This window comes from Nematolebias whitei, chromosome 4 (genome assembly GCF_014905685.2).
Source record: "Nematolebias whitei isolate Nwh7 chromosome 4, NemWhi1, whole genome shotgun sequence".
Taxonomy (NCBI): domain Eukaryota; kingdom Metazoa; phylum Chordata; class Actinopteri; order Cyprinodontiformes; family Rivulidae; genus Nematolebias; species Nematolebias whitei.
In genome coordinates, this window is record NC_056501.1 from 1,159,979 (window position 1) to 1,176,206 (window position 16,228).

The 16,228-nt window shown below is 42.0% G+C and overlaps 1 protein-coding gene across 1 annotated transcript in view; it reads left to right on the forward strand.

Annotated features, from left to right (window-relative positions):
* Positions 1-16,228, forward strand: part of LOC119408613 (kelch-like protein 3) — a 52,699-nt gene that overhangs the window by 8,213 nt on the left and 28,258 nt on the right. The window contains exons 2-8 of the mRNA XM_037675459.1: positions 1,587-1,721; positions 4,768-4,773; positions 6,598-6,704; positions 6,789-6,910; positions 12,184-12,346; positions 12,419-12,528; positions 14,817-14,933. Of these exons, the coding sequence (XP_037531387.1) occupies positions 1,587-1,721; positions 4,768-4,773; positions 6,598-6,704; positions 6,789-6,910; positions 12,184-12,346; positions 12,419-12,528; positions 14,817-14,933 (760 nt within the window). The remainder of the gene's footprint in view (positions 1-1,586; positions 1,722-4,767; positions 4,774-6,597; positions 6,705-6,788; positions 6,911-12,183; positions 12,347-12,418; positions 12,529-14,816; positions 14,934-16,228) is intronic.

Here is a 16,228-nt window from a genome sequence, read left to right on the forward strand (position 1 = left end):
TGTGTCCAGCAGCATTGTGTCCAGCTGTGTCCAGCTGTGTGTCCAGCAGCAGTGTGTCCAGCTGTGTCCAGCAGCTGCGACAGCACGTCAGCAGAGTTCTTCAGTTCTCCTCCTGTCTGTGTCGTTGGAAAGTGTCACAGCTTTAAGGAGAACTTGAAACATCTCCACTGCTGCTGGGAGGACACGTTCTTGTCCCCTCTGGTGTGGCTTCTTACTTTTGATGCGTTGAAGCCGCTGTTCTTTCTGCGGAGTTGTGGCCAAGTCCACCATTTGTTTGTTGCATGTAGTCGTCGCCCTTTTGCTGAGAAACACCTTTATTTTTACCCTTGAACTCCGGGTGCTTGGTCATCAGAGGTCACCTTCGCTTGTCTGGCTTCATTCACCTGAACACACACGACACATCTTGGTCCGTCGCTGCTCTCCATGAAACCAAACTCAAAACAACTTTCCTCATATTTTTCTAGTTGATCTGGTTTGACATTTTCTGCATTTAATGAAGCTGACGGTTTTAAATACCTTTCCATCTCCACTAAATGCTGAGCAGCAGAAACAGCTGTTTACAGATGTGCGACGCATGTTCTAGTCACATCTGAGTTTTGATTGGCTCAGAGCTGAGGGAGGCGGGAGTTACTAGTTCACCAGGTCCGTCTGATTGGTGCCCATATCAGTGTTTCCCCCACCAAGGTGTGTGCCCCGCCCGGTCAATAGAACCGATCCCTGCCTACCTAACCGACCCCCCCCCCCGTCGTGGAGGAATTGAGCACCCTGTCAAGGGATGGGACATGGGGGAAACACTGCACATTCATGCACTATTTTAAATTATTTGACTTCACTAACAACTTAATGCAAACTAGAAAAAAGCTTAAATCATCTCATCTGGGCTTGAGTAAATAAAAAAATATGTAGATATTTTTCTTCTGTCTCACAGACCCCCAACCTGCAGCTCGCAGACCCCCGGGGGTCCAGGAACCCCAGCTTGAACCCCAGCTTGAACCCCAGCTTGAACCCCTGCTTTAAACCAGCTAAAGTGAAAGTGTTCACAGCAGCTGAGGGTGCAGGAAGTAGACGGAGGTCTGTGAACCTTCATCCTGTCAGATGATCACATGATTGTGTTTGAATTGATCAACTGGAGGCTTCAGAGTTTCTGCTGCTGGTTTGATGGGACCGTCTTTGTGTCATCTTAGGAAAAATCCAGCTCCTTCTGCAACAAGATAACTTTATGACAGTTTCAGTGAATTGACTGGATTTTGAAAATGTTTACCGTTAATCCAGCGTTGATGTTTTGTCACGTGTTCATTGAGCTTTAAGCTCTTCAGCGTTCCTGTTTTGACTTTTCTACACCGCCTTACAATCTAGCTGTTTTTTGTTACATTTTCTTTTAATTACCATTTTATTTTCACTTGTATTCTCAATTTGTACCATCTTTATGATTGTCCATTGTTGTCATCACTCTCTGTTAGAATCAGGTCTGTCTTGTAAATGAGTCCCTGAGGCTCAATGGGACTAACTGTAGAAATAAAGGTTGAATGAAACGGATTCTTCAAATGCAACAACTGATCCAGAATCTGCCTCTCCCGTCTCTCCAGCCTGGGGTCCACCCCCCCCTCGACACACCCCAGCTGCACTGCCGACCCTGAGGAAGACGCCATGAGCGGCGGCATCCACACGTTCAACCAGACGCACACGAGGAAGGCGTTCCAGCTGATGAACGAGCTGAGGAGGTGCGTGGACGTCTGGATGGATGGATGGATAATTATACATGTATTTACACATGCATATGTACAGGTCCTTCTCAAAAAATGAGCATATTGTGATAAAGGTCATTATTTTCCACAATGTAATGATAAAACTTAAACTTTCATGTATTTCAGATTCATTGCACACCAACTGAAATATTTCAGGTCTTTAATTGTTTTAATACTGATGATTATGGCATACAGCTCATGAAAACCCAAAATGCCTGTCCCAAAAAATTAGCATATTTCATCCCACCAATGAAAGACAAGTGTTTTTAATACAAAAAACACCAACCTTCAAATAATCATGTTCAGTTATGCACTCAATACTTGGTCAGGAATCCTTTTGCATGAATGACTGCTTCAATGCGGCGTGGCATGGAGACAATCAGCCTGTGGCACTGCTGAGGTGTTCTGGAGGCCCAGGATGCTTCGATAGCGGCCTTAAGCTCATCCAGAGTGTTGGGTCTTGCGTCTCTCAACTTTCTCTTCACAATATCCCACAGGTTCTCTATGGGGTTCAGGTCAGGAGAGTTGGCAGGCCAATTGAGCACAGTAATACCATGGTCAGTAAACCATTTACCAGTGGTTTTGGCACTGTGAGCAGGTGCCAGGTCGTGCTGAAAAATGAAATCTTCATCTCCATAAAGCTTTTCAGCAGATGGAAGCATGAAGTGCTCCAAAATCTCCTGATAGCTGCTGCATTGACCCTGCCCTTGATAAAACACAGTGGACCAACACCAGCAGATGACATGGCACCCCAGTGACTGTGGAAACTTGACACTGGACCTCAAGCAATGTGAATTCTGTGTCTCCTCTCTTCCTCCAGACTCTGGGACCTTGATTTCCAAAGGAAATGTAAAATTTACTGTAATCAGAGAACATAACTTTGGACCACTCAGCAGCAGTCCCAGGCGAGATGCTTCTGACGCAGTCTCTTGTTCAAGAGTGGCTTGACCTGGGGAATGTGGCACCTGTAGCCCATTTCCTGCACACGCCTGTGCACGGTGGCTCTGGATGTTTCTACTCCAGACTCAGTCCACTGCTTCCACAGGTCCCCCAAGGTCTGGAATCGGCCCTTCTCCACAATCCTCCTCAGGGTCCGGTCACCTCTTCTCGTTGTGCAGCGTTTTCTGCCACACTTTTCCCTTCCCACAGACTTCCCACTGAGGTGCCTTGATACAGCACTCTGGGAACAGACTATTCGTTCAGCAATTTCTTTCTGTGTCTTACCCTCTTGCTTGAGGGTGTCAATGATGGCCTTCTGAACAGCAGTCAGGTCGGCAGTCTTACCCATGATTGTGGTTTTGAGTAATGAACAAGGCTGGGAGTTTTTAAAAGCCTCAGGAATCTTTTGCAGGTGTTTAGAGTTACGTCGTTGATTCAGATGGTTAGGTTAATAGCTTGTTTAGAGAACCTTTTCATGATATGCTCATTTTTTGGGACAGGCATTTTGTGTTTTCATGAGCTGTATGCCATAATCATCAGTATTAAAACAATTAAAGACCTGAAATATTTCAGTTGGTGTGCAATGAATCTGAAATATATGAAAGTTTCATTTTTATCATTACATTATGGAAAATAATGACCTTTATCACAATATGCTAATTTTTTGAGAAGGACCTGTAAACTCAGAAAGTAACAAATTAACGTGTAAAGTAATTATCTTAGCTTATTCATGATGCATAACAATGTAATAACACTTTATGTTTCATATTTACAGCAATAAATAAAAATGTTATGATTTTATTGAAAAAAAGTCAATTTTATTTACATTAGCTTAATTTGCTATATTTACCATGAAGTGCCGAATCAACCATTTGGTTAAGCACGTTTTCAAAAAATTATTTGAAATTTAATTAATATTTTTAGATGATATCAAATGACATAAATTTGTTTAGTGAGGACTCTAACACACTTATATGTCAGAAAACTATCCCTACCTTTCAAATTTTCACCGAAAACAGTCAACATGTGTCAGAAGATTTTGTGTCTTGGACGCCCTGGTTGGAGCGGGAATGAAGAAGAAGACTATTCAAAGATGCAGTGCCCCCTAGTGGATTTCTTAAGGATAGCAAATCTCAGACAAATGGTAGAGATTGGTTAACCAGGTTGAACCAAGTTATGTACTCCTTTCATTGAGATATAGTGACCCAAAATAACCTCAACAAAATGTTTGAGCAGGAAGTTCAAGGATTTTAAGCCATTTGAAACATGGCAGTAATGCCACTGTTTAAAAGAAACAATTGCTCAATAAGTTAGTGAAATGCAACTTTATATGTTCTGTTTGGGTTCATGGTGTGACCCATGTACTGTTGTTTTTTCATTTTTTGTTTTTACTGTAACTGACCTCCAAAAGAGCCAGAAACAGGGACTTAGCAGCTGATCTCCGCAGAAAAACTATAGGAACCACACATTTCACACATTTTCATATTACAAAACTGGTCCAGATTTAACCATTTTTGTTGTTATCTACCTGGATTATTGGGTTTACAAACCTTTTTTCGTGGGGACTACAGGCCATGTATTCTTAGTTTTGTGACCTTTAGTGAAGGTTCTTGTTTGGATTAAGGCAATAAATACTTCTCTATTTCACTACAGATGAACTGTTCCTGTTGCCATATCTTTTGAAATAAAACTACAGAACACAAAGGGGTGGCTGTGGCCGAGTGGTTAATTCAATTCAGTTTATTTCTATAGCACCAAATCACAACAAAGTTGTCTCAGGGCACTTTGCAAAAATATTCACATACATAAAAGCCAATTAGTAAAGTTCTCTATCTAAGGAATCCAGCAGACAAGATGAATCTTGGCTTCGTTGCAGTCTCCCATCCTGAGCAAGCAAAGTGGAGACAGTGGAAAGAAAAACTCCCTTTAACAGGAAGAAACCTCCAGCAGAACCAGACTCAGGACAAGAGACCATCTGCTCTGACCGGCTGGTTGAGAGGACAGGAAGGAGAGACAGACGAACATAGAATGGTAGAGCAGTCGTCCTCCAATGCGAGAGTTGGGGGTTCAAATCCACCAGCAGTCACATGTCGAAGTGTCCCTGGGCAAGAAACTAAACCCCTCATAGCCTCTGATGTGTGTCCCATCAGTGTTTGAATGTGATCTAAAGCTCTGATTAGTCTCTTTAGAATGATTTGTTCAATTAGCTTTGTAGAGATCTAGTAGAGAGCTGTATGAATGGGTGAATCAGGCACAGATTGTTGTGTAAAGCGCTTTGAGTTTCTTGAAAAAGATAGAAAGGCACTAGATAAGTACAATCCATTTACCATTTATAAAAATGAATGGCTAGAAGATCAAATCAAATTCAATGTATTTCCTAAAGACTAATTGGAAGAGAAAAACAATGGGAGCGGTACAGGAGTGGGAGTCATTCTGAATGGGAACAAGATGGGAGCGGGAGTCATGTTACCAGGAGTGGGACAGGACAGCATTTTTTTCTGTGTGACTAGGACAGGACAGGAGTGAAAATGCACACATGTATCATCCTCTAGTGCTGAAACCACGTGTCATGTTACAGCCAATCACCGAAACTTGACATCGAAAGAAGAGGCGTGTTTTGATCTTAACACCGATCAAAACAGTTCGGTCAGTATCATAAAAGAACCAAAGTTACGTAACCATTTATTAGAGACAAATTAAGCAGATCCAAGACGTAGTTATAAATTAAGGGAAATACGTCTTTAAACAGCCTGGTTGGGATGGGATCGAACAGGCGTGAAGATGGTTTGGATGAAGCTTTTATTTTTGACATTTCAGAGAACTCAACAGGACAAAAACAGTCAAACATAAATCAGGTTCTAGTAACATTTCTAAAGTTGTCTCATCTGACACAGAACCAGAGGTGATAGTAGGAATGTTGGTTTGAATTTTTTTCCTTAATTGAAACAGTTTTATTTATAAAGAATCTCATGAAGCCATCACTGCTTATAGTTGTAGAGATACATGGTTCAACAGAGATAGGATTGTTCATTAGACTAGCTATGGTACTGAAAAGGAACCTGCTGTTATTTTTATTCTCATCAATTAAAGATGAATAATGTAAAGTTCTAGCTTTACAGAGTGCTTTATTCTATGTTAGCAGGCTATCTCTCCAGGATAAGTAAGATTACTCAATGTTAGTGGAGCGCCATTTTCTTTCTAACTTTCTAGATGTTTGTTTTAAAGTATGTAACTCAGAATTGAACCAAGGAGCTAATCTTCTCTGAAGTTTGCAAAGTAGTTGTAAAATTATCAACTAGATGATCTAAGTTACTGTTCTCTGATGTATTACTCTGCAAGACAGAGTAAAACAATGGAAGATGATCTTTAAATTTGGTTACAGCGTTTTCTGATAAGCACCTGCTAAGGTGAAATTTGCTTTCAGTGACTGTAGTCATTTAATTTAAACTCAAAGATTATTTAAAAAATGGAACAGAATTTTGAGAAGATATTGCTAAGTTATTAATCTCTTTGCCATAGGTCAGAACCAGGTCGAGTGTGATGAGGAGAGTGAGTCAGTGTTCAGACATTTTGGGTAAAACCAATGGACTCTATTAAGTTTTTAAAGGCTATGCTTAAGCTATCACTTTCAACATCTACATGAATATTGAAATCACCCATTATGATGATTTTATCAGTATTTAATAGTAAGTCAGTTAATAATTCTGAGAATTCAAACAAAAACTGAGTATAGGAGGTTGGTGGACGATATATAACAAGTAGTGAGAGTGGCCGCTCCGTTTTCCATTTAGGATGGGACAGACTTAGAGACAGCGACTCAAAAGTATTCTAACTACTAACTGGTTTAGTATTAATTAATAGTCCCGACTGAAAATAGAGCTTCCTGTAACTGAGACTAAAACATGTGTTTCAGTAAACGCTTGCTGTGCGACGTGCAGCTGGTGGCAGACGGCCAGGAGGTCCCAGCTCACAGGGTGGTCTTAGCCTCCTGCAGCCCCTACTTCTGTGCCATGTTCACAGGTACACACACACAACCGCTCTTACCTTCGTCAGGTGTGTGTGTGTGCGTGTGCACGTGTGTCACACGTCTGTGTCTGTGTTCAGGTGAGATGAGCGAGAGCAAAGCCCCCCAGGTGGAGATCAGAGAAGTGGACGGTGGGACCCTGAGGAAACTGGTAGACTACATCTACACAGCAGAGATCGAGGTGACGGAGGACAATGTCCAGGTGAGTGTTGTTCTCTCAGGTAACGTCTTGTTCGTGTTTCACTGCTCTGTGTTGTCTTCTTCATGGCATCTTGTTGAAAGGAGTTTTTGTAACAAGTAATGTCAGTTTTTAAACCTTTTGGTTTTGGGTTTTAGCTTGAGGTCTTTGTTGGATAAATTAATCACCCTTTCATCATCACATTAATCAAATAAGCCACTGAGAGGATACAAGATTTTTTTCAACCTAGTTTTACTAGCAAGAGGCACAGAATCAAAAACAGGCTTTCCCTGATGTTACATGGAAGCACCGGTCACAGACAGTATAAAGAAGTGTCTATTTACAATACGCTGATGAAGATTCTCAGTCATCCAGGACATGGTAAATTTAAAAAAAGGTTCAAAACAAAACAACTAGTCTTTATTTGTAACTGAAGACGTCTCTTCCGAGGAGCTTTCTCAATTAAAAGAAATAGAGTGTGGGATTTAAGTTATAAAGCAGAGGTGTTCTGTAAGCTTGCATAATGCAGATTGACACATGCAGATTGACCTCTCACTCTTCACAATAGAGGATCATTAGGATCTTTGTTAGGGTTGTTATAGATAAACCGATACGACCGGATATCCGGTTTGACAAGCTAGCGATATGATTGTGTCGGTAGCAGCCGTATAAATCGACAGCAACCAGCCACAAATGCTGAGATGAACCGGTTGAAGAGACATGAACCGGGTATCGCGAGACTAGCTCGGTTGACAGTGCGTTTATAAAACAATGCGAGAGTCTGAAATGCCCGCGAAGCTATTCTCGCGCATGCTCCGTAGCTCACCAAGACAACGAGAATGGATGTAAATAGTAGCAGCGTTAGCGGATCACCGCGAAAGATTTTCAATACAGCAGCCAGACAAAAGTCTAAAGTGTGGAACGTTTTCGGGTTTTACAAGAAGGACGGAAAACTCAACAAAAACCACACTATTTGTAAGCTATGCAGAGCACCTCTGAAGTACACTGGTAGCACAACAAACCTTGATCAACATGCAACGAGAAAACACAGAGAGGAGTATGGCGAACTTCTCAAGCCCCATAACAACGAGCAGGAGCAGGCAGCTGCCACACAGAGAGCGACGGGTAACGTTATCACTAAATTTTACGGGCAACTCGGCGACAGTTCATCACGAGCTAAGGATATAACAGCATCAATAACCCATTTCATAGCTAAGGGCTTATGGTCGTACAATATAGTGGAGGGGGAAGGATTTCAGGATTTGATTCATACGTTAGAGCCCAGATATAAGATTCCGTCCCGGCAGCATATCACAAACACATGCATCCCAGCGTTGCATGCCCAAGTGAAGAGCCAAGTTGAAAAAGAATTGGCACATGCAGAGCGAGTTGCTGTTACAACCGATGCCTGGACGTCATGCTCCACTGAGTCTTATGTGACCAGCACTGTCCACTACATCTCTCCAGACTGGAAGTTAAATGTGCATGTGTTACAAACCAGGGCATTCAAAGGATCCCACACTGGGAAAAACATTGGTGCTCTGCTAAAACAGGCATGTGTTGACTGGAACCTTCTTGATAAAGATCCAGCCCTGGTGACAGACAATGCCACAAACATGGTATTAGCTGGAGTGGAAGCAGAGATGACCCCTCACCTCATGTGCTTTGCACACACTATTAATCTCGCCACACAGAAAGCCTTTAAAGTTGACACAGTAGCGAGGTTGCTGGGGAGAGTGAGGAAAGCCGTTGCCTTTTTTCATCGTAGTGTGAGGGCAGCAGAAATCCTTCAAGAGAAACAGAAACAACTAGCCTTGCCTTCCCACAAACTCATCCAAGATGTATCCACGCGGTGGAATAGCTCCCATGACATGCTTGAACGCTTTTTTGAGCAACATCCTGCGATTTCTGCAGCACTCATGTCCAGGGACCTCAGAAAAGGAGAAGAGGTGAATACTCTCAAGGACAAAGACTTCTGCGACATTGAAGACATTGTCAAACTGATGGCGCCGGTCAAACTTGTGACTACCAGCATGTCTGAAGACAAGCGACCCACACTCTCAATGATTCTTCCTGTAAAAGCAAAGCTTAAAAAGAACTTTGAACCATCAGATGAAGACTCAGTGTTAATCAGAGAGATGAAGCAGGCATTCAAGAATGACTTGGAGAAACGCTACACAGGCCTTGAAGATCTCTTCCACACTGCAGCAGCTCTGGACCCCCGTTTTAAGTCCCTGCCCTTCCTCAGTAACCATGATGCAGAGAGGACATTCACAAGCATATCAGCAGAAGCAGCATCCCTGCATCACAAGGTAAATCCCCCAACACACTGACAAAATACATCTTACAGTACATTCAGTTACAGTCTGCTGTGTTTTGTTGCTGTCATTAGATATATTCTGACTACTGTTTATTTGATTCTTTACACTGCATTTAACCATACTGTACACTAAATGTTATTTCATGTTTTATTTCTAGGTAACGGGGGCTTCAGTTCAGAGAGGTCCAGTGCAGACTGATCCATGTCAGAGTGAACCTGCAAATGGAGATCCGGACGTCTGCATTGATGTACCCCAGACCCAAGATGAGCATAAAGGTTTGTGTGTTTTATAACTTGTGATCAAGAACGAGAAGACTTTGTCTTAAACTTGTGCTGCAGTCATAGTATCAGTATAAAACACATTCACTATAATAAGAGGATCTGCATGCAAAGAAAGAGTTAAATAATAATGATGATGATGATGATACATATTTTACATATGTACACGAGTCCTTACATAAATAAATTCTGAACATCAAATGAAGATTTATACATAAAATGGTAGTCAATTAAAAAACTTCATGGCAAACATAGCCAGTAATATATGGTACTTGTTTTCTATTTCAGATGATAAACCTCCTTGTAAAAAGAAGAGAATGTCAGCCTGGACCAGCTGTTGGGAGAAGACTTTCAAGTAAGGACGGCATCTAGATCTGTGAGGGACCAGGCCAATGAAGAAGTCAAGAGGTACAGAGAGCGTGATCCTTTGCCCCTGAACAAAAACCCACTACAGTGGTGGAAAGAGCAACAGGACTTGCCACTGCTGTCATCTATGGCTAAAATGTATCTGTGCATACCGGCCACCAGTGTGGCATCTGAGAGAGTTTTCAGCACTGCAGGAGATGTTGTTCCACAAAACGCAGTCTACTCAAACATGAGCATGTGGATCAGCTGATTTTCCTTAAGAAAAATCTGCTGCCAAAAAAAAGATGAGGACAGTGATTATGATGAATAAAAATATAGGTAAACATACAAACATAAGGAAGTGAACTACTTCACTGTGTTTGAGTTCAGATTGAACCTGACGTGAATGTAGAAATGCAGGACGTTACTTTTGTTTAGACTACCTCACCAGGTCAGAAAGCTGCACTTTGATTTCTTTTATACATGTAATCGGCACTTTGACTGTTGATATGTGCTGCTGATTATCCATGCTGCTGATCTGATCTCATGCTGCTGTTTAAATGACATGATGTTATATTAATCTGTGCCCACCTGCTCACACAAACTCATGTTCGTGCTGCTGTTGTTAGGCGTACTGTTCTTGCATTATGTTTTTGTATTATTAAGTTCAAGTTCAAGTTGTGTTTATTTGTCATATGCAAGGTTAACACGATGAAATGTTCAGGATGAGAAGAACCGATTTGACTTGCTAAAAAACAAAAAACAAGCAAACAAGAAATACTAAAGCATGCAATAAGGGTACAAAATAAACTACCAACAAGTGAAAAAGTAATTATAATATTTACAAAGTTTCTGAAGAGAAAAATGGTAAACAACAACATTGTAGAATTTTTACAGTGAAGCAGAATGAATTTGTGTGAATAAGTATTTCAAGGTAGTAATGTAATATAAGCTAAACTGCACCTGATATATATTGCACATAACTACCAAACTACGCAGGGTATGTGACAGGTTATTGCACAGGTGCTTTGTGCTTACTGAAGCTTATTCCTATTGTTTTATTACATGCTGCTGTAATCATTTGTGCATTTTATAATTTTTCTTTATTTTCTCATTTTATACTGATCCCATCAAACAAAGAAATATTCTTTTAGCTGGTCTTTTTAGGTCCATGTCTAAAAATAAACACATTTGACATGTGATTCTGTTGTTTGGCTTTTTACTTTATTCTTGCCTGTGCCTTACTGCACAATTTTAGATATATGTGTAGACTTTTACAAATTTAAAAATAATGTAAGAATGTCACATTTATAGAAATGGCCCTTTTTGTTCATAATTAATATTTGTCTACATTCAACAAATGTTAAACTGTAGAATTATATAAAGTTGAATTGAATCAAACCGAATCAAATCGTTCTGTTTTTAAAATAAATCTTTTTTTGAATCGAATCGTAACCTTTGTATCTAGATGCGAATCGAATCGTCTATCACACAGAGATGTACAACCCTAGTCTTTGTTAGCCCCTCTCACACCTCAGGAAAGAAAAGCTATAACGTCGCTCAGCCAGGACCAAAACGTCACCATTTTACCAGCTGACAAAGGAAGATGCACAATAGTTCTCAACACTTTTGATTACCTGGAAAAATATCTACACTACTGAGTGTCAGTACCACCTATGTGACTTTGAAGAGGGATCCAACCAGCACCTACAAGCAGAAGGTCGCAGACCACCTGTGAAAACTTGAAGAAGAGAAAACAGTCAATCGCTTGTTGTGCTATAGATTGTACCCGGGGGAAGCCACTCCACGACTTTATGGACTTCCACAACTACACAAAGAAGGAACACCACTCGGACCCATCCTCAGCAGCATGAACTCAGTGACATACGATATTTCAAAACACCTGGCTGGTATTTTAGCTCCTCTTGTTGGAAACTAGGGCTGGGCGATATGGCTCAAATATAATATCGTGATATTTCAGAGCATTCTGACGATAACGATACATTTCGTGATATAACAAAAAAAAACAGAAATCATAGTTATTTATTTGACAAAATTAACTTAACATGTTGCTTTGCAGTATTATATAAAATTTAAAACAAGGGTTAATTGTACTGAAATTACTTTATTTAGTAAAGTATTCAGTCTCCAAGTATGAAGATAAAAAATTGTGTCTGCGTGTCGCTGGCTCTTGGTTGGAGCTGATTGGACGATCACCTGAGGGTTTACAGGTATCGCAGTTTGAATTGCCGTGTTGTCGAGTGGATTTATCTTGTGCAGGTTATTAAAACCAGCCGCTGCGTTCCGCTCCTCGTTTCCACACATTGAGGTCTAATGACGGTGTCTGTTGCAGGTTCTTCTGCCAGCAGCCGGTCTCCTGCAGCTCATGGACGTCCGTCAGGTTTGCTGCGACTTCCTGCAGTCTCAGCTTCATCCCACCAACTGTCTGGGCATCCGAGCCTTTGCTGACCTGCACACGTGCACGCAGCTTCTCTGCCAGGCCCACGCATACGCTGGTAAGACCTATGGACCATCTCTGCATGAGCAGGTGTGTGTGTGTGTGTGACACCTGTCCTGTGTGACTCCAGAGCAGCACTTCTCAGAGGTGGTGCAGGGCGACGAGTTCCTGGCTCTGTCTCTGCAGCAGGTGTGCAGCCTGATTTCCAGCGACAAACTCACCGTCTCCACCGAGGAAAAGGTCAGACACACAGTGACCCAGGCTCCTTGAAGAAGGATATTCATAATTATTAATTATTATATTGATTATTGAGGCTGCATCAGGAGATGTTATTATTTATTCACTCATGCCGGATGATTTCTGACTGGTTCAGTTGATTTTCTACTTTTGTAGCGTAGTTTGGCAGAAGATGTTTTTCACGTTCTGTCATTGTTTCCAGTTGGGCAGGGAGTAGCTGTGTGTCATTCTGCTGTCATAGAAGACTGAGACACAGAGGGACATGTCCTCATGTCCAGAGTCAAACAGACATCTGAGGACAAAATGTGGCACAACACAAAGATCAACCAGTTTGCTGCTGCAGTGGAGATAAAGTTAGAACAAGCTAAAATCTAAGAAAGATATTTCCTCAGACTGCTCTGTTGGAAAAAAACAAATCAATTCAATTCAGTTTATTTCTGTAAGTCACAACATACGTCTTCTCAGGACACTGAACAGAAACAATCACAGACTTTATAAAAGACATTTAGTAAAAGTTCTCTCTCTGAGGAAGCAGCAGATTGTGTTGAATCTTCATCTCATCTCAGTCTCTCATCCTGAGCAAGAACAGAGGAGACAGTGGGAAGAAAAACTCCCTTTAACAATTCAACTCAGTTTATTTATAAAGCACCAAATCACACCAAGTTGTCTCAGGGACTTTACAGGAACATTCACATAAAAGACAGTTAGTAAAGTTCTCTATCTAAGGAATCCAGCAGACAAGTTGAATCTTGGCTTCGTTGCAGTCTCCCATCCTGAGCAAGCACAGTGGAGACAGTGGAAAGAAAAACTCCCTTTAACAGGAAGAAACCTCCAGCAGAACCAGCTCAGGACAAGAGACCATCTGCTTTGACCTGCTGGTTGAGAGGACAGGAAGGAGAGACAGACGAACACAGAATGGTAGGTCCAGGTATAGGTCCAGGTCCAGATATAGGTCCAGGACCAGATATAGGTCCAGGACCAGATATAGGTCCAGGTACAGGTCCAGGTCCACATATAGGCCCAGGTCCAGATATAGGTCCAGGTGTAACTGAAAGACAAAAAAACACGTTAAGGATAGAAAAAATAATTACAAGACAGGTTGAGCAGAGTAAGTAAAGACAGTAGCAGAGTGAAAAGTGTGGTCAGTTTGTCCTCCAGCAGTCTGAGCCTATAGCAGCAGAACTAAGGGACAGCTCAGGAAACCCAAGCCGACCCTAACTATAGGATTTATCAAAAAGGAAAGTCTAAAACTGGACAATGTGTCAGCCTCACGGACAGAAACTGGAAGTTGGATCCACAAGAGAGGAGCCTGAGAACTGAAAGATCTTCCTCCCATTCTGCTGCTGGAAGCTCTAGGAACCACAAGTAAACCTGCAGTCTGAGAGAAGTGCTCTGTTAGGAAAATATGGAACAATAAGATCTGTAATATAAGATGGAGCTAGGTTGTTGAGGGCTTTGTAGGTTAGAAGTAAGATTTTGAATTCTATTCTGGATTTGACAGGGAGCCAATGGAGAGAAGCTAAAACTGGAGAGAGATGATCTCTCCCAGTAACTCCAGTTAAAACTCTGGCAGCAGCATTTTGGATCAACTGAAGACGTTTTAAAGAAGTATTTGGACACCCAGATAATAAACCATTGCAATAGTCCAGTCTAGACGTGACAAATGCATGGACCAGTTTTTCTGCATCATCTTTAGATCAGATGTTTCTAATGTTAGTGATATTACGCAGGTGGAAGAAGGAGGTTCTAGTAACGTTTTTAATGTGGGGGATAAAAGACATGTCCTGATCAAAAATAACACCAAGATTTTTAACATTAGAGCTGGAGGACAGATTAATGCATCTAAGGAGGGAGAAAGACTGAAACATTCATTCCTAAGGTGCTCAGGTCCAAAAACTAAAACCTCAGTCCTGTCTGTTCAACAGGAGAACATTAGAAAAACACATTAGGGTGCTTCCTGTCAGGAGTTGTTTCCTTCCCGCTGGTCTGTCTCTGGGACGTCCTCCTGGTGTGTGGGTGGATTTTCTTTCATGCTTGTTTGGATGCTTTCCTTTTAGTATAGAAACTTCAACAACCCAATTAAAAGTAAATCTCTTCCTTCATTATGTTGAATCATGTTGGCCCTGAGCACTTTGGACTTGTCACTAAATGAACAACATCTGGAGTTGAAGTGATGCACTTCTCATCAGAGAAACACAAAGCCAAACGCACAACGTTCTGTGCTGTAACACAACAAGTATTCATTTGTCCTGTGAGGTCTCCTGCCTGACTTCTGTCCCTCCATCTCTCAGGTGTTTGAGGCGATGATAGCGTGGATCAAACACGATAAACCTGCTCGTCTGGAGAACATGCCCAAACTCATGGAACATGTTAGACTTCCACTACTGTCCAGGGATTACCTCGTTAAGGTACAAGACTTTGTCTCCTGTTTGGTTGCTGCATGGTTACCACATGAATCATGACGTGCGTGAACAGTTGTGTGCTTTTGTCAGGTTCCTCCATCAGTTAAATATGCACCTGACATGATGGTGTGGTGAAGGGAGTTCTTCATGTATACTGAGCAAAAATATAACCGCAGCACTTGTTGCTCCCGTTTTGCTAATGGGATCTAAAACTTTTTCTATGAACACAAAATGCTTTTCACAGAGTTGTGTAAATCTGTTCGTGAGATGATCCACCCACCTCACAGGTGTGGCAGATCAAGATGCTGATTAGACAGCAGGATTATTGTACAGGTGAGTCTTAGGCTGACCACAACAAATGGCCACAGTTGTGGGGGTCCTAGAGGGTCAGAAAACCAGTCAGTATCTGGTGTGATCACCATTTGCCTCACACAGTGCAACACGTCTCCTTCATAGAGTTGATCTGGTTGTTGAGCGTGGCCTGTAGAACGTTGGTCCACTCCTCTTCAGTGGCTGTGCAGCTGGAAATTGTAGGAATTGGAACACACTGCCGTATACGCTGATCCAGAGCATCCAAATGCGCTCAGTGGGTGACATGTCCTGTGAGTATGCTGGCTATGGAAGAACTGGGATGTTTTCAGCTTCCAGGTTTCCAGCTTGTGCACAGATCCTTGCAACACGGGGCCGTGCATTATCCATGAGGTGATGGTCGTGGATGACTGGTACAAGACTGGACCTCAGGATCTCATCACACTATCTCTGTGCCTTCAAGATTCAATTCAGTTTATTCATAAAGCGCCAAATCACAACAAAGTTGTCTCAGGGACTTTACAGGAACATTCACATAAAAGACAATTAGTAAAGTTCTCTATCTAAGGAATCCAGCAGACAAGTTGAATCTTGGCTTCGTTGCAGTCTCCCATCCTGAGCAAGCACAGTGGAGACAGTGGAAAGAAAAACTCCCTTTAACAGGAAGAAACCTCCAGCAGAACCAGCTCAGGACAAGAGACCATCTGCTTTGACCTGCTGGTTGAGAGGACAGGAAGGAGAGACAGACGAACACAGAATGGTAGGTCCAGGTATAGGTCCAGGTCCAGATATAGGTCCAGGTCCAGGTCCAGGTATAGGTCCAGGTATAGGTCCAGGTATAGGTCCAGGTCCAGATATAGGTCCAGGATTAGGTACAGGTCCAGATATAGGTCCAGGTCCAGATATAGGTCCAGGTATAGGTCCAGGTCCAGATATAGGTCCAGGTATAGGTCCAGGTCCAGATATAGGTCCAGGTCCAGATATAGGTCCAG